Source organism: Ranitomeya variabilis, chromosome 6, assembly GCF_051348905.1.
Source record: "Ranitomeya variabilis isolate aRanVar5 chromosome 6, aRanVar5.hap1, whole genome shotgun sequence".
NCBI lineage: Eukaryota > Metazoa > Chordata > Amphibia > Anura > Dendrobatidae > Ranitomeya > Ranitomeya variabilis.
This window is the reverse complement of record NC_135237.1, coordinates 18854414-18874176: the sequence shown is the minus strand read 5'-3', so window position 1 is coordinate 18874176 and position 19763 is coordinate 18854414. Positions and strand designations below refer to the sequence as shown.

Below are 19763 nucleotides of genomic sequence, written 5' to 3'. Positions count from 1 at the left end.
ATTTGTTTTCTTTTGTGTTGAGTTGTTCCATCCATGAAGAACAATGGAAAATGTTGAATCCTCAAGTTTTAGAGTCTTGCCATGAGGGCCTTGTTGTAAAATATGGTGGTGTTGGGGTCTAAAGACAAGAGGTTATGACATATGTCCATTTGATCGCTCCAGATATTTTTTCTTTTATATTGGATTGTTCCATCCATAGAGAAAAGTCAACAGTGGAAAATATTGAGTCCTCGATTCTTGGTGTACTTGGCCTTGAGAGCCTTATAGTAAAATATGGTGGCGTTGGGGTCTAAAGACGAGAGGTTGTGACATATGTCCTCTTGATCTCTCAAGATATTTTTTGTGTTGGATTGTTCCATCCATGGAGAGAAGTCAAAAGTGGAAAATGTTGAGTCCTCGAGTCTTGGTGTATTTGGCCATGAGAGCCTCATATTAAAATATGGTGGTGTTGGGGGTCTAAAGACAAGAGGTTGTGACATATGTCCTCTTGATATTTCCAGACGTTTTTTTCTTTTGTGTTGGGTTGTTCCACTCATGGAGAAAGCTTAGATCTGGTGACCTTGCATATTGGTCTACTTGACCAATCTATTGGTGTTGGATGGCTACAAACAAGATCCAGTGGTAAAATGTCAATGTCAAAAGTCTAAATATTTTCAGACTTCTATATCATGAACAGAATATGAACGTTTCTTTTCATCCCACATCTAAAATATGAAAAGTTTTTCAAAATGGCTCAGAGAGAACTATGGCACGACTAACATCACAGTCCAATGTAATTGAAAAACAAAAGTTGCTTTGCATAATGTAAACACACATCTGCATTTTATATACACATTCTGCATTATATATATATACACATTCTGATCTGCCTTCTGATTTTCATCAATCTCGTCTTCAATACGATCGTTACATTCTATTATGCCACCGGTATAGATTTTCTTTTTCCTTATTGTGTTCTATGTATACATCGGCTTTTAGTAATAATAAAAAAAAAATATTAAAAAAATGTAGAATATCCAGTTTTCTTTTAAAGATTTTTGCTTTTTTTGTTTTTTACACTAAAATAAAATGACTCGTTCGTTAATCTTATTGTAAAGTGTTCTTAAAGTTAATTGACATCTTATTACTATGAGTTAAGAAAATATGTCCCAGATGTATTTCTGGATACAAGGCAAAGTTATGCAAGACTGTCACAAAATATCCATAATAATAGTAATAATAATTACATATATATATATCATTTTTTTTTTAGTTTTTTAAAAAATATATTTTAATACTGTTAGTGTTCTATCACATGATACGCTTTTTTTCCAGTGTTTATGAGAAACATTGCCATTACTCTTGCAAAATGTTGCTATATTACTAAAATAATACTATTCGGTTCTCCACATTTTACGTTGTCTGCTTTTTTATTTTGTGCAGATCCACCCTGCATCCACCGTCACCATCACCAGTGCAATCTGAAATCAGTTAATTCACATTTTGATTTAAAAAAAAAAGAAATAAAATATATAAAAAAAATAAAAGTAAAAAAGTAAACAAATGAAAAAAAAAAAATCAAGCTGCCTGATAAGTATTATTGGTTTGCAACATGATACATTATTGAATTAAGTTTTGATATGAAATAATTAGCCTAAAAAAAGAGTAAATCAAGTACTTCCGTATTATTATTTTTTTTTTTGTTTTGGCAATGGACGATACATTTATGAAGATTGGTATAAAAATGAAGGCAAAAAAATTATTTTGTAACCTGAACCAACTGGATTTTAAATAAATAAAATTACACCACAAAATGGAGGGGTTACAGAACTTGTTTTGCACCAGTTTGAAAAAAAAAAATACCGATTTTTGTTTATTTTTTTTGTACTATTTCATTTCTGCATTTTGTTTTTGAATTTTGTCTTGAATTTATTTTTGGATTTGAATCTTATTTTTTAATTTTTAACTGATAATATTTTGAAAAAACACAAAGAGTATTTTAGTTAAAAAAAAAAAAAAGTGTTTTTCATGGATTGTCTTGTATGTATAGAAGTTATATTGCTGGGAAACAAAGCCGAAAAATCCATTTTCTACCTTCTCTCGCCCAAAAACCTCTGACTATTTTTTCTGTAATACCCAGGCTCAAGGCGCCGTTTACTTTATCGCCCCTTCTACCATTCAATAAAAAAAGTAAAATGAAAAACAAACAAACCCATAGTAATAAAAACTAAAAAAAGAGCGATGTTAGAAAATGTTTAGGCAGTTTCTGATCTCATGTCGCCAGGTTCTCCGCATTTATGCTGGACATTCGGATCTGTGAGCTGCTCTTGCTCAGAATGGACAACTGTGTCCCCCCATTCACTCCGCTGCTCGCCAGTGAGGGATGACGGTGCTTGAAATCCACAGCAAAATACCGGTTGACTTTCCAGCTCCGCCATTTTCTCTTTATCTCTGATTGCACCTTTAGGGAGAAACTTTAAAAGGTCATTTTTTTATGTACTTTTGTTGTTATGGAACAGGATGGTAAATACTCATTATCTATATATTACTTATTATCTATCTATATTATCTAGCTATTATCTATGTATTATCTATCTATTATTTATCTATTATCTATCTATCATCTATCTATTATCTATCTATCATCTATCTATTATCTATCTATAATCTATTATCTATATATTATTATCTGTTATCTATCTATTATCTATCTATCCATTGTGTATCTATTATCTATCTATCTATCTATCTATCTATCTATCTATCTATTAGCTAGCTATTATCTATGTATTATCTATGTATTATTTATCTATTATCTATCTATCATTTATCTATTATCTATCTATTATCTATCTTATCTATTATCTATCTATTATCTATCTATCATCTATTATCTATCTATCTATCTATCTATCTATCTATCTATCTATCTATCTATCTATCTATCATCTATCTATCTTATCTACACTCCCTGACAGAAGTTATGTCGCTTATCCATGTTATGTAAATAAAAGCTTATAACCTGACGTTAAATTCATCCATTGTTGTATAAATTATTCTTATGAAAGCTGAAATCCTCCGAAATGTGGATTAGGTTAAGAAAATAAATTGGCATCAATGCAGAAATATTGATCAGTTAATGGACACAGAATGGTCAGATTTTGGCAAGACAAAAGTTTTGTCGCCTGGTCATATAATGCACCCAATCCTAGTTTACATCCTCACCTGTGCTCAGTAAATGATCGGTTAATTAGTGTGTGTGTATAAAAAGAAACCCAAAACCCCAGACCTTCACTTGATCTGCAACTTGAGCTCTGGCAACATGCCAAAAATCCACCCTGCGACCAAAGCCTGGATTATCAAGAGGCTGAAGACCAGATCCACTGCAGAGGTGGATGGCACCTTTAATGTGTCTCAGCGTCAAGTACAAAGAATTAAAAAAAGATTTGAAGAGACTGGACATGTGTTTGACAAGCCCAGGTCCGGCAGACCCTACAAGACAACTGCTCAGGAGGAACGTTTGTTGGTTAGAAAATCCAAAGCAAGCCCCTCTCCCACTGCAGCAGAACTCCAACAGGCCTGGTCACCTCAAGTCCCTGTGTCAACTAGAACAGTTTGTAGGATTCTGTCTCGAAATGGCCTCCAGTGCCCAGAAGCCAGCACTAAATAAAAGGCAAATAAAAAACCATGTGGCATTTGCAAAGTCCCACAGCCTGCTAAACAGATGGACGCTGGAAAAGTGGCAGAAGGAGGATTTCTCTGATGAATCTTCAGTAGAATTACACCACAGCCGCCGCAAATACTGCAGGAGACCTACTGGAGCCCGTATGGATCCAAAATACACCCCAAAAACAGATACATTTAGGGTGGAAAGATCATGGTCTGGGGTTACATTCAGTATGGGGGTGTGCGAAACACTTGCAAGGTGGAAGGCAATATCAATAGCCTAAAATATCAAGAAGTATTAGCTACCTCTTATATTCCAAATCATAAAAGGGTTCAAATTCTGCAGCAGGATGGTGCTCCATCTCATCCATCCATCTCTGCAACAAAGCTCCTCCAGGCAAAAAAGACCAAGGTGCTCACGGACTGGCCAGCCCAGTCACCAGACATGGACATCATTGAGCATGTTTGGGGTAGGATGAAAGAGGAAGCTTGGAAGACAAAACCAATCTAGATGAACTCTGTGAGGCATGTAAGACGGCATTCTGTGCTATTCCTGATGACTTCATTAATAAATTGTATGAATCATTGTTGAACTGCATGGATGCAGTCCTTCAAGCTCATGGAAGTCACACAAAATATTAAATATGACTCTAATAGCACCACAACTTCATTCACCAAAGTTATGCAACATATATTTGTATTTTAAGTTAATTATTTGTTTGAATATCACATTACTTTCTGTGGGCGACAAAACTTTTGTCTTGTCAAAATCTGACCATTCTGTGTCCAATAACTGATCAATATTTCTGCATTGATGGCAATTTATTTTCTTAACCTAAACCACATTTCAGAGGGTTTCAGCTTTCAAAAGAATAATTTATACAACAAATGGATGAATTTAATGTCTGGTTATAAGCATTAATAACATGGATAAGCGACAGAACTTCTGTCAGGGAGTGTATCTATCTATCTATTATCTATATATATTATCTATCTATTATCTATCCATTATCTATCTATCTATCTATCTATCTATCTATCTATCTATCTATCTATCTATCTATCTATCTATCCATTATCTATTTATTATATATCTATCATCTACAGTTGAAACCAGAAGTTTCCATCCACTATATAAAGACACATCTGAAGGTTTTTCCCAATATCTGACATGAAATTAGTATAAACCTTTCCTGTTTTAGGCCAATTAGGATTACCATCATTATTAATATCTGCCAAATGCCAGAATAATGAGAGGGAGAGAACGTTTTAAGGCATTTTTATTACTTACTGCAAAGTCAAAAATTTCCATCCATTTCATTAGTATTTGGTCCCATTGCCCTTACACTGAATGACTTGGGTTAGACGTTTGGGATCTCCTTCCACAAGCTTCTCACGATAGTTGGTCAGAATTTAGGCCCATTCCTCCTGACAAAACTGGTGTAGCTGATCCAGGTTTGTAGGTCCCTTGCTCGCACCGGCCTTTTCAGCTTTGCCCATACATTTTTAATAGGATTGAGATCAGGGCTCCAGAACATTGACTTGTTATCCTGAAGCCACTTTGTTACCATTTTGTCAGTATGCTTTGGGTCATTGTTCATTTGGAAGACCCATTTCCGCCCAAGCTTTACCTTCCTGGCTGAGGTCTTGAGATGTTGCTTTAGAATTGCCACATAATCTCCTTTTCTCATGATGCCATCTATTTTGTGAACTGCACCAGTCCCTCCTGCAGCAAAACATGCCCACAACATGATGCTGCCGCCTCCATGTTTCACAGTGGGGATGGTGTTCTTAGGCTTCCAAGCTTCTCCCTTTTTCCTCCAAACGTAACGATGGTCATTATGCACAAAAAGTTCAATTTTAGTTTCATCAGATCACAGGACAAGTCTCCAAAAATTAAGGTCTTTATTCCTGTGTGGATTTGTAAACATTAATCTGGCTTTTCTAGGTTAATTTTGGAGTAATGGCTTCTTCCTGGCAGAGTGGCCTTTCAGCCCATGTTGATACAGTACTTGTTTCACTGTGGATATTGACACAATCTTACCAGCTTCCGCCATCATCTTCACAAGGTCTTTTGCTTTTGTCCCTGGGTTGATACGCACATGTTGGACCAAAGTACGTTCATCTCTGGGACACAGAACCTGTCTCCTTCCTGAGCGGTATGATGGCTGGACATTCCCATCTTGTTTGTACTTGCATATAATTGTTTGTGCAGATGAATGAGGCACCTTCAGGTATCTGGAAATTGTACCCAAGGATGAGCCAGACATGTGCAAGTCCACAATTCTCTTCCTGATATCTTGGCTGATTTCTTGAGCCTTTCCCATGATGCTACACAAAGAAGCAGTGTGTTTCAGGTGTGCATTAAAATACATCCACAGGTGTGTCTCTAATTAACTCAGATGTTGCCAGAAACCTATCAGAAGCTTCCAAACACCTGACATCATCATATGGGCAGTCCAGGACTGTTTAAAGGCATAGTAATCTTAGTGTATGGAAGCTTTTGACTTTGCAGTAAGTAATAAAAACGAGTTAAAACATTCTCTCTCTCTCATTATTCTGACATTTGGCAAATATTAATAATGATGGTAATCCTAATTGTCCTTAAACGGGAAAGGTTTATTCTGATTTCATGTCAGATATTGGGAAAAATCTGCAGATGTGTCTTTATATATAGTGGATAGAAACGTCTGGTTTGAACTGTATCTATTTATCTATTATCTATTTTCTATCTGTTTATTATCTATCATCTATCTATTTATTATTTGTCTATTATCTATCTATTATCTATCTATCTATCTATTGTCTATTATCTATCTATTATCTATCTATCTAGTATCTATCTATCTATCTATCTATCTATCTATCTATCTATCTATTGTCTATTATCTATCTATCTCACATGTGAGGACCTGTCCTCTACCTTCCTACCTGATCTGTATTTCTACCTCTCTTATTTCGGCTTTTTCATCTGGATTTTGCTTTCAGTATGTAAAAAATAAAGAAACAAACTGTAGAATAAACTGGATCTTACCTCTCCATTCAGGAAGCAATAGAGGATGGCGACCACAAAGCCCTAAGAAAGCCGGAGACAAGAAAAGCTATAATAAAAAATCTACTTCTGTTAACCCTTTCTCATCATAGTGATTTTTTTCATTTTTTTATTGCTTTTTCATCCTCTATAAGGTCATAAAAAACTCGCTTTTTGGTGAGGAGCGTAAGGGCCAGAGAGGTGAGGACAAATATTTTTTTCTTTTTTACATATTTCATGCATTATGCTCTGGGGTCAGCGGAGCATAATAAAGGACGGTAAATTCAAAGAGAATAACTTTGCCTTATTTGCCCATCTCTACCGATTACCTCTGGCACTTGCTTATTATCCCCAGTTACAGGGAATATCCACCCTCTTTCCTGTACTGTGGAGCTGAACGGAGCCTAGGATCCAGAAGCTTCTGCCCCCACTGCCTCCTGCTCCTGAATTATCTCCATTTTGGACCATTAGGCATTCGGCAAATAGTTATTAAGGACTAGAGAATTCTGCTCCGATAACGTTTCATAGTGGGTTGCCCTCTGACGACTCCCATGGGCTAGTATGTTTCGTTAGAAGGTGCTGAAGTGGCGGGGCAGTAAGGAAATGGTGAATTGGGGGGACGCAGAGGTCCTTCTGCTTTGTAATATGACACTTGCATCATACATGGCACCTGGTGACAGATTCAGCATCCTCTCAATGGATTCAGGGAGGGAAGAGAGAGAACTGTGCAGCTGTATGTGTAAGACCGCACAGATCTGTGATCCAGCATGTTTCGGGGTCATAGCATCCTAGCGTGTCAGTTAGAAGAGACCTCCAGGGTCCTCGTGTCCGACCCCCCGCTCAATGCAGGAGTCACTAAACCATCTCAGGCAGGTATCTGTCCAGCCTCTGTGTGAAGACTTCCATTGAAGGAGAACTCACCACCTCTCGTGGCCGCCTGTTCTACCTGTTGATCACCTGAATGAGTAAACCTATCCTTAATGGGGAATTTCTAAACTGAGCAGCTTTACCGCTTGGCAGCTTTAAGGTGTCATTAATTGGTGATGTCCCAACTTCACAGACGCTCGAAGAGGTTCTCCAAAATGTAACACAGCAAACACTGACTGAGATGGGTGTAAAGTTCTGTAAGTTCCGTAAGTGATCGGATCCTCACTGTTCTGTAGCACGGTTACTCAGATGGTGACCGCTCAGATACTGACCACCAGATACAAAGATTTGGGAAAAACTGGGGATTTATTTATTGAAAAAGTGAGTGAAGAGAGAGAACTGTGCAGCGAAACCAAACAGATCTTCAAAGGAGCATATCGCAAAGTCTGGGCAGGAGCAAACGTCCCCTGAATGCCATGGAGACCACCAATAATTGGGGAAGTTCCAAACTTGTCAGATACTCAGAAGATGTTATCCCGGTCCCCAGGCTATCAGTGATGACATTCCAGGGGTTTGGATTTTCAACCTTTCCGGTCTCTCGGAAAGTAATAATTCAGATCACCAGGAACATATTTAATGGTAGATGGTAATATTGTAGCGAGGGGAAATTACAAAGTTTACTGGTCCTGGGGAGGGACAATTTGTAGCTTTTTTTTTCCATCTTTCTCATATTTACCTGGAACGATCCAAGTCCCAGTTCAAACACGAGCCGTTCCCTCTTACTGACGTTCTCAGGCGAAAAGGCAAAGACGGTGTAGTGTATTCCGAAGAGCGGGATCAGCAGGAGCGTGGAGCGGGCCAGCCTCCTACGGAAGGACACAATGCATCGGGTCATGGGAAGACAACAATACTTTGTAGCTTTTTATTTTTCATTTTGTAAGACGTCCCCGGGGGCCGCTATATTCCAGACACACATTTCCATTATAGACGGCACTGCAGAGTGTGCGCACTATGGCAGCTTTAATAAATGGGACCTAATGGTCCCTAAAAACACTGCCCACCCCCGAAGAACAGGAACTAACAATGGACCTGCACACTGAGACTTGTTTGTGCTTTGAATTAATTGTAGTGTTACTATCTGGCACTTAATTAGGTCTTCAGCTCTGTAATTACATCCCCTGTCCTCAAATAAAAAAGATATGACTCTGCCCCTTAATGATAAGATGACTCTGCAGACCCCATCCCGAGAAAGTAAGAAGCCACGAGGCCGAGGAGCGGTGTCCTCCCAAAGAAAGATGAGTAGACAAATAAATACAACATTTAAATTGCTTATTTTTTTTTATTGCCATCTAGTGGTAAGAAAGGATTAGTGCGATTACGAAGATCTTATAGCAGAAATTAAATTTACATAAGAAAATATTTCCATTCATAGATTAAGATAAAATTAGAGAAAATAGATAAACACAGAGGAGATCTGTTAAATCCATCTTCAAATACTCAGTGACCTCAATCACTGTCAGTACTGGTAAAACTGAACGAGTCAGCACCATAAAACAAATCAGGATCAGTAATGTAATGTATGTACACTGACTGCACCAGCAGAATAGTGAGTGCAGCTCTGGGGTATAATACAGGATGTAACTCAGGATCAGTAATGTAATGTATGTACACAGTGACTGCACCAGCAGAACAGTGAGTGCAGCTCTGGGGTATAATACAGGAGGTAACTCAGGATCAGTAATGTAATGTATGTACACCGTGACTGCACCAGCAGAATAGTGAGCGCAGCTCTGGGGTATAATACAGGATGTAACTCAGGATCAGTAATGTAATGTATGTACACAGTGACTGCACCAGCAGAATAGTGAGTGCAGCTCTGGGGTATAATACAGGAGGTAACTCAGGATCAGTAATGTAATGTATGTACACAGTGACTGCACCAGCAGAATAGTGAGTGCAGCTCTGGAGTATAATACAGGATGTAACTCAGGATCAGTAATGTAATGTATGTACACAGTGACTGCACCAGCAGAATAGTGAGTGCAGCTGTGGGGTATAATACAGGATGTAACTCAGGATCAGTAATGTAATGTATGTACACAGTGACTGCACCAGCAGAATAGTGAGTGCAGCTCTGGGGTATAATACAGGAGGTAACTCAGGATCAGTAATGTAATGTATGTACACAGTGACTGCACCAGCAGAATAGTGAGTGCAGCTCTGGGGTATAATACAGGATGTAACTCAGGATCAGTAATGTAATGTATGTACACAGTGACTGCACCAGCAGAATAGTGAGTGCAGCTCTGGAGTATAATACAGGATGTAACTCAGGATCAGTAATGTAATGTATGTACACAGTGACTGCACCAGCAGAATAGTGAGTGCAGCTCTGGGGTATAATACAGGAGGTAACTCAGGATCAGTAATGTAATGTATGTACACAGTGACTGCACCAGCAGAATAGTGAGTGCAGCTCTGGGCTATAATACAGGATGTAACTCCGGATCAGTAATGTAATGTATGTACACAGTGACTGCACCAGCAGAATAGTGAGTGCAGCTCTGGAGCATAATACAGGAGGTAACTCAGGATCAGTAATGTATGTACACAGTGACTGCACCAGCAGAATAGTGAGGGCAGCTCTGGAGGAAAATACGGGATGTAACTCAGGATCAGTAATGTAATGTATGTACACAGTGACTCCACCAGCAGAATAGTGAGTGCAGCTTTGGGGTATAATACAGGATGTAACTCAGGATCAGTAATGTAATGTATGTACACAGTGACTGCACCAGCAGAATAGTGAGTGCAGCTCTGGGGTATAATACAGGATGTAACTCAGGATCAGTAATGTAATGTATGTACACAGTGACTGCACCAGCAGAATAGTGAGTGCAGCTCTGGAGCATAATACAGGAAGTATCTCAGGATCAGTAATGTAATGTATGTACACAGTGACTGCACCAGCAGAATAGTGAGGGCAGCTCTGGAGGAAAATACAGAATGTAACTCAGGATCAGTAATGTAATGTATGTACACAGTGACTGCACCAGCAGAATAGTGAGTGCAGCTCTGGAGCATAATACAGGAAGTAACTCAGGATCAGTAATGTAATGTATGTACACAGCGACTGCACCAGCAGAATAGTGAGGGCAGCTCTGGAGGAAAATACAGGATGTAACTCAGGATCAGTAATGTAATGTATGTACTCAGTGACTGCACCAGCAGAATAGTGAGTGCAGCTCTGGAGTATAATACAGGATGTAACTCAGGATCAGTAATGTAATGTATGTACACAGTGACTGCACAAGCAGAATAGTGAGTGCAGCTCTGGGGTATAATGCAGGATGTAACTTAGGATCAGTAATGTAATGTATGTACACAGTGACTGCACCAGCAGAATAGTGAGTGCAGCTCTGGGGTATAATACAGGAGGTAACTCAGGATCAGTAATGTAATGTATGTACACAGTGACTGCACCAGCAGAATAGTGAGTGCAGCTCTGGAGTATAATACAGGATGTAACTCAGGGTCAGTAATGCAATGTATGCACACAGTGACTGCACCAGCAGAATAGTGAGTGCAGCTCTGTGGTATAGTACAGGATGTAACTCAGGATCAGTAATGTAATGTATGTACACAGTGACTGCACCAGCAGAATAGTGAGTGCAGCTCTGGAGCATAATACAGGAGGTAACTCAGGATCAGTAATGTAATGTATGTACACAGTGACTGCATCAGCAGAATAGTGAGTGCAGCTCTGGGGTATAATACAGGAGGTAACTCAGGATCAGTAATGTAATGTATGTACACAGTGACTGCACCAGCAGAATAGTGAGTGCAGCTCTGGAGTATAATACAGGATGTAACTCAGGGTCAGTAATGCAATGTATGCACACAGTGACTGCACCAGCAGAATAGTGAGTGCAGCTCTGTGGTATAGTACAGGATGTAACTCAGGATCAGTAATGTAATGTATGTACACAGTGACTGCACCAGCAGAATAGTGAGTGCAGCTCTGGAGCATAATACAGGAGGTAACTCAGGATCAGTAATGTAATGTATGTACATAGTGACTGCACCAGCAGAATAGTGAGTGCAGCTCTGGGATATAATACAGGATGTAACTCAGGATCAGTAATGTAATGAATGTACACAGTGACTGCACCAGCAGAATAGTGAGTGCAGCTCTGGGGTATAATACAGGATGTAACTCAGGATCAGTAATGTAATGTATGTACACAGTGACTGCACCAGCAGAATAGTGAGTGCAGCTCTGGAGTATAATACAGGATGTAACTCAGGATCAGTAATGTAATGTATGTACACAGTGACTGCACCAGGAGAATAGTGAGTGCAGCTCTGAAGTATAATACAGGATGTAACTCAGGGTCAGTAATGTAATGTATGTACACAGTGACTCCTTTTTAAGCTCATAGAATATAATCTATACAGTAATGTCTAAAGCCCTTTAACGTGACCGTTGAACATTAAGCAGACTAATAGTTCTGCCCAGCAACAGACAGCAGGATTAGAAGTAGTTTAGTGCTGGGAGTAGCCCACAGGGGGAGGACATAGTGATAGGGACAGGACTGTGCTTCCTGCATAGAGTTAAATGGAGTTTGGAGAGTAATAAATGTGCAGTGCTGCCAAGAGGTGAAGTCAGAAGAGATTAGAGCGAGGAATAGCGAGACCCTAAAGAGTTTCTGACGAGACTGAGAGACCTTCTGTAAGACGTTATTGGGTAAGATGCCGAGTCATGAAAAACCCAAGAGCTTTCTATTGTAAGGGACCTAAAAAGGACTGAGAGTGTGGGACTGGTGGGGGTCCCGAGTGGTAGATCCGGGGAGTCCATAGTGATAGGACATGGAACCGCTGAGCGAGTGGAGAGAAACTTGCTGCCCAGGACTGTGGCGTAGAATGTGGGCTGTTGTGAAGTAGAGACAGATATGGAGGAAGGACACAGTGGGAATGAACAGGCTTCTTACTGAGAAGGAAACGTGCGTAAGACTGTGTCCCTTGTACATAATCCTTATCGAGTTCAGTAAAGACCCCATGTTGGAACAGGATTTTCTTTCAGTAATCTGTAAATCGTGGTCCTGGCCAGCCAACACCATCGGCAAAACGTGGCCGGCATGGGCGTAAGGCCCACATGGCACTAACACCAACACTCAGCCAGGAACACTCTCTCACATAGCGTGCCGGAGGGTGACCAGAGAAGACGAGTGTCCATGGCTACCGCCCCGCCCCAAGTGTAGAAACAAGACCCCCGAGTCCGGACTTAGACAGCCGTACATGGAGTAGAGCCAGAGTGATACTGAAACAATGTCAGTGATGGAGGCTGATACAAAACAAGGAAAACAACAATATTTACATAGTTTGTAACATTTTGAAATTATAATACCGACTCACACAATAAATAATAGAGTGTGTGCAGAAAACGAAATCATACGCCCTACAAGACAGAGCCCACCCATAGATGGAGAATTAAAATACATTATTTAGCAGCTTAAAATAATATCATGTCAAAGTATCTACACACAAAATCCAGGGAAGTAGGACGCACGATAAGAGAGTGTCAGGACATAGCGGTGTAATAATGGTAATCATATATTCAACATAAAAATTGATAGAAGTAGGTTTAATCATTGAATATACATAATGAAACAAGAGATATATAGATAATAGTGCTAGTGCATAGATACTCTCATACTAAATAGTGGAAGATGCAAATATGTTGGGTAATTCTATAAAGTAAGAGCTATATCATATCAAATCCATTTACGGTATATATAACAGTGGACAGCATATTGTTACCCAAGTCAATCTCCAAGAACCCATGTTTCGCACATTTGCTTCCTCATGGGTTCAGAATTACCTAACATACTTGCATCTTGCACTATTTGGTATATGAGTATTTATGCTCTTGCACTTTTATCTGTATGAATATCTCTTGATTATTTATTGTGATGGTGTGATATGCTATGTGGGTATCATTTTTGTGTATATTTATATTTTACTTATTTTCATGGTGTTCTCTTGTAGGATGAGTTGTTATTTGCCATCTGATATTCTCCCCACAGTTCTGTATTGTTATCTCTCCACAGGGTCAGTGACTAATGTTGTTTGCTAATATGCTAATGACATGTTGACCTAGCTTTTTGAAACAATGAGCCCCCGAGACCTTCCCCCTCCTGACCTGTGAATGAGGAGAGGGACTTGTAAATATCAGGGAGGTGAGACACAGATCAGTCTGGTGTGGAACCTTGATGTGAAGAGGATATCAGAGAGAAAGAAGAGTATATGGACTATGCTATCCTCTCTGCTGGATTGTTGGACTTTTATCCTCTTACTGAACTGCATTCGTGTTCTGGACTGCTGTATCCTCAGTGTGGTGGTTCGTATATGAACCTTTCGTGTTTTTTGCCTAAATAAAGGTTCTGGAATTGTTCACTATTCTCTTGCTCTGTTGATTGTGTGGTACCGGAGAAGGACCCCGTGACAACTGGTGGCAAGCAGCGGGATCAACAGAGAGTAACCTAATGGAGAACCACACACAGAGTGAGTACAGAAATTGGACTGTATCCAGTTTACAGGAGAGAGCCAGAGACTTGGGCCTGAACTACCAGGGACTGACTAAAGAGGCCTTAATTGATCTACTGGTGGGTGCTAGCCAGACCACCTACTCCCATATGTCTGAAGGACGAGCACTGGAGACGGTGACCCCCACCCCAAAAAGCCAGTGGGTGGTGTGGTACGAAGAGAGAGATGGTGGTTCTGGGCCCAGGCATCTCTCAGGAGTACAAGGAGGAGGCTGCCCGCCGGGCACAGCGGAGACAAGAAGCAATGGAGCTTGAAAGAGGGAGTAACGCAATGTGGAATGTAAACCCAACGATCCGGGAGCCTGTACGGATCACCCGGACAGACTTTAAGCCATTTGATGAGGCTTCCGGAGATGTGGAGGGGCTCTTCAAGGACTATGAGCAGCAGTGTGCTGTGATGGAGGTGCCCCACTCTGGCTGCATGCATTTGTTAGTGGGACTCCTGAACGGTAGCCTGGCGGAGGCTTACCGAACCATTGACTCCCAGCAGAACCAGGATTATAACATTGTAAAACGGACTATCCTGGATTACCATGCTATCACCCCAGACTCATATAGGGCCAAGTTCCGAGACCTCCCATGTACCACGGGGGGATTGTTTAGGATGTATGCACATAAGATGTCCCAGGCATGTCGGAGATGGCTGGAAGTAGAAAACGCCTTATACAGGCGTTCCTTATAGAACAATTTCTTGCCAAGTGCCCCGCAGAAGTACGGGAATGGGTCCGGGAGCGCATGCCGTGCACCATGGATAGAGCTGCAGCCCTGGCCGATGAAGCCCTTACTATCCGACCGCAATGGAGGAGGCTTCTGGACAATGAACTATGGCCTTCTCCCACGCCCCATCCCCCTCCGATTATATCTGCCCCTCCACCCAGCTGCAGGCCGATGACAATCACAGCTCACAATCCTGGGCCCCAACAGTTCCGACCATGACCTCGGGGTATCACAGAGAGGAGATGTTATGGGTGTGGGCAACCTGGACATTTGCAGTCTGGCTGTCCCTCAAGGATAAGGAGGGAGCCCCACGCAGCCCCACCTCGTCCAGTGCATCTTGTGCACTCCATCCCGCCTGAGGAAGAGCTACCACCACCCCCAACAGAGTGGACCACCGACCACGGCACCATAGATACCCCTCCTGGAGTGTACAGACTCCGGCCTTTGTCCATCAGAACGTTGCTACCTGCAGGATGTCTTAATTGATGGATACAAAGTGTTGGGATTTAGAGACACGGGAGCATTCCTGACTATCGCTGACCACCGTGTGGTTCGACCCGAGGCAATTCACCAAGGCCAGGGAATTCCCATTGTCCTGGCGGGGGGTGTCCGCAAATATATACAACGATCTTTGGTAAGTTTGGATTTCGGTTTTGGAGAAAAACTGTGTTGGATTGGCATTATGTAGGACTTCCTGCAGATATCCTCCTTGGAAATGACATTGGGGAGTTGCAAAGTCATTTTGTGGGAGCAGAAGGTCCGTGGGCCTCTCACTCTTCTGAAAGAACAATTGGAGGGAGATATCGCAGGACCGGAACGCCCATAATTCCCTACGTTCTAGAGTTCAGAGACTGTCTCACCCAGCTAGCTACCTTGGCTAATGAACATCAGCGAACGGCCCAGTCCAGTCAAAAAGCCTGGTATGACCATAAAGCCAGGACCCGGGAATTTATGGACAAGTGCTCATGATTATTGCAACCCCTGCCACTGTACAAGGAACTATAAACAGTGGAGCAAAGTGGACTAAAGTGATCAGGCCAGAGGTCTGTGTAGGCCTCATAGCGTGCTCACTTATTATGAGAGGGGAGAGGTTGTGATGGTGTGATATGCTATGTGGGTATCATTTTTGTGTATATTTATATTTTACTGATTTTCATGGTGTTCTCTTGTAGGATGAGTTGTTATTTGCCATCTGATATTCTCCCCACAGTTCTGTATTGTTATCTCTCCACAGGGTCAGTGAATAATGTTGTTTGCTAATATGCTAATGACATGTTGACCTAGCTTGGTGAAACAATGAGCCCCTGTGACCCACCCCCCTAACCTGTGAATGAGGAGAGGGACTTGTAAATATCAGGGAGGTGAGACACAGATCAGTCTGGTGTGGAATGATGTGAAGAGGATATCAGAGAGAAAGAAGAGTATATGGACTATGCTATCCTCTCTGCTGGATTGTTGGACTTTTATCCTGTTACTGAACTGCATTCGTGTTCTGGACTGTTGTATCCTCAGTGTGGTGGTTCGTATATGGACCTTTCGTGTTTTTGCCTAAATAAAGGTTCTGGAATTGTTCACTATTCTCTTGCTCTGTTGATTGTGTGGTACCGGAGAATGACCCCGTGACATTTAAATTTAATGATTATCCGCACAGCCTATCAATTTTTAGCCAACTTTTATCTATCAGTTTCTATGTTGAGTATATGGTTACCATTATTACCCCCCACCTCCAGACACCCACTTATTGTGCTTCTACTTCCAGCCAATTTGTGTATACATAATTTGACATTATAGATATTTTAAGCTATTTAATAAATAAGACATTTTAATTCTCTACATGTGGCATCTTTTCTTGAAGGGCTACAACATGCAGACTGACAAAGCTGGACACGGACAGCACGTACAACACGCAGAACAAACACTGCAATGGTACAGGGGAGAGCACACTTACAGCGTAACGACGGATAGCTCAGACATCTTGAATGAGTACTGGTTAGCGGTCTTACTGTTACAGAAGCATTTCTGAAGGCAGCTGATGGACATGACAAGATTAACAGGTCAGGTTATTACTGGACATGCCTGACCACCACTGACAAAGAACAGGAGAAGACATCTCACAACACAAGTACACACGTAGAACGTGGACACAAGAGACAAGGAGACTAAACAACAGAGATGGAGCTGTATAATTGTCACAATAAACATAAGAATGTATGATAGAGGCAGTATTATAATAGTTATATTCCTGTACATAGGGGCAGTATTATAGTAGTTATATTCTTGTACATAGGGGCAGTATTATAGTAGTTATATTCCTGTACATAGGGGCAGTATTATAGTAGTTATATTCTTGTACATAGGGGCAGTATTATAGTAGTTATATTCTTGTACATAGGGGCAGTATTATAGTAGTTATATTCTTGTACATAGGGGCAGTATTATAGTAGTTATATTCCTGTACATAGGGGCAGTATTATAGTAGTTATATTCTTGTACATAGGGGCAGTATTATAGTAGTTATATTCTTGTACATAGGAGCAGTATTATAGTAGTTATATTCCTGTACATAGGAGCAGTATTATAGTAGTTATATTCCTGTACATAGGGAGCAGTATTATAGTAGTTATATTCTTGTACATAGGAGCAGTATTATAGTAGTTATATTCCTGTACATAGGAGCAGTATTATAATAGTTATATTCCTGTACATAGGGGCAGTATTATAGTAGTTATATTCTTGTACATAGGGGCAGTATTATAGTAGTTATATTCCTGTACATAGGGGCAGTATTATAGTAGTTATATTCTTGTACATAGGGGCAGTATTATAGTAGTTATATTCTTGTACATAGGGGCAGTATTATAGTAGTTATATTCTTGTACATAGGGGCAGTATTATAGTAGTTATATTCCTGTACATAGGGGCAGTATTATAGTAGTTATATTCTTGTACATAGGGGCAGTATTATAGTAGTTATATTCTTGTACATAGGAGCAGTATTATAGTAGTTATATTCCTGTACATAGGAGCAGTATTATAGTAGTTATATTCCTGTACATAGGGAGCAGTATTATAGTAGTTATATTCTTGTACATAGGAGCAGTATTATAGTAGTTATATTCCTGTACATAGGAGCAGTATTATAATAGTTATATTCCTGTACATAGGGGCAGTATTATAGTAGTTATATTCTTGTACATAGGGGCAGTATTATAGTAGTTATATTCCTGTACATAGGGGCAGTATTATAGTAGTTATATTCTTGTACATAGGGGCAGTATTATAGTAGTTATATTCTTGTACATAGGGGCAGTATTATAGTAGTTATATTCTTGTACATAGGGGCAGTATTATAGTAGTTATATTCCTGTACATAGGGGCAGTATTATAGTAGTTATATTCTTGTACATAGGGGCAGTATTATAGTAGTTATATTCTTGTACATAGGAGCAGTATTATAGTAGTTATATTCCTGTACATAGGAGCAGTATTATAGTAGTTATATTCCTGTACATAGGGAGCAGTATTATAGTAGTTATATTCTTGTACATAGGAGCAGTATTATAGTAGTTATATTCCTGTACATAGGAGCAGTATTATAGTAGTTATATTCCTGTACATAGGGAGAAGTATTATAGTAGTTATATTCTTGTACATAGGGGCAGTATTATAGTAGTTATATTCCTGTACATAGGGAGCAGTATTATAGTAGTTATATTCTTGTACATAGGGGCAGTATTATAGTAGTTATATTCTTGTACATAGGAGCAGTATTATAGTAGTTATATTCCTGTACATAGGAGCAGTATTATAGTAGTTATATTCTTGTACATAGGAGCAGTATTATAGTAGTTATATTCTTGTACATAGGGGCAGTATTATAGTAGTTATATTCTTGTACATAGGAGGCAGTATTATAGCAGTTATATTCTTGTACATAGGAGCAGTATTATAGTAGTTATATTCTTGTACATAGGGGCAGTATTATAGTAGTTATATTATTGTACATAGGGGCAGTATTATAGTAGTTATATTCTTGTACATAGGAGCAGTATTATAGTAGTTATATTCTTGTACATAGGAGCAGTATTATAGTAGTTATATTCTTGTACGTAGGAGCAGTATTATAGTAGTTATATTCTTGTACATAGGAGCAGTATTATAGTAGTTATATTCTTGTACATAGGAGCAGTATTATAGTAGTTATATTATTGTACATAGGGGCAGTATTATAGTAGTTATATTCTTGTACATAGGAGCAGTATTATAGTAGTTATATTATTGTACATAGGGGCAGTATTATAGTAGTTATATTCTTGTACATAGGGGCAGTATTATAGTAGTTATATTCTTGTACACAGGGAGCAGTATTATAGTAGTTATATTCTTGTACATAGGAGCAGTATTATAGTAGTTATATTCTTGTATATAGGGGCAGTATTATAGTAGCTATATTCTTGTACATAGGAGCAGTATTATAGTAGTTATATTCTTGTACACAGGGAGCAGTATTATAGAAGTTATATTCTTGTATATAGGGGCAGTATTATAGTAGCTATATTCTTGTACATAGGAGCAGTATTATAGTAGTTATATTCTTGAACATAGGGGCAGTATTATAGTAGTTATATTCTTGTACACAGGGAGCAGTATTATAGTAGTTATATTCTTGTACATAGGAGCAGTATTATAGTAGTTATATTCTTGTATATAGGGGCAGTATTATAGTAGCTATATTCTTGTACATAGGAGCAGTATTATAGTAGTTATATTCTTGAACATAGGGGCAGTATTATAGTAGTTATATTCTTGTACATAGGAGCAGTATTATAGTAGTTATATTATTGTACATAGGGGCAGTATTATAGTAGTTATATTCTTGTACATAGGGGCAGTATTAT

At 39.6% G+C, this 19763-nt stretch overlaps 1 protein-coding gene across 2 annotated transcripts in view; it reads right to left on the bottom strand.

Moving 5' to 3' along the window:
- Window positions 1-1240: 1240 nt before the first annotated feature.
- Window positions 1241-19763, bottom strand: part of ADCYAP1R1 (ADCYAP receptor type I) — a 218643-nt gene continuing 200120 nt past the window's right edge. The window contains exons 14-16 of one of the 2 annotated variants that reach the window (XM_077267987.1): window positions 8280-8409; window positions 6680-6721; window positions 1241-2440 (exon numbers count right to left, since the gene is read on the bottom strand). In XM_077267987.1, the coding sequence (XP_077124102.1) occupies window positions 2252-2440; window positions 6680-6721; window positions 8280-8409 (361 nt within the window). In that variant the 3' untranslated portion in view covers window positions 1241-2251. Of the gene's footprint in view, window positions 2454-6679; window positions 6722-8279; window positions 8410-19763 lie in introns of both variants that reach the window. The other variant, XM_077267986.1, reaches the window with a different exon arrangement.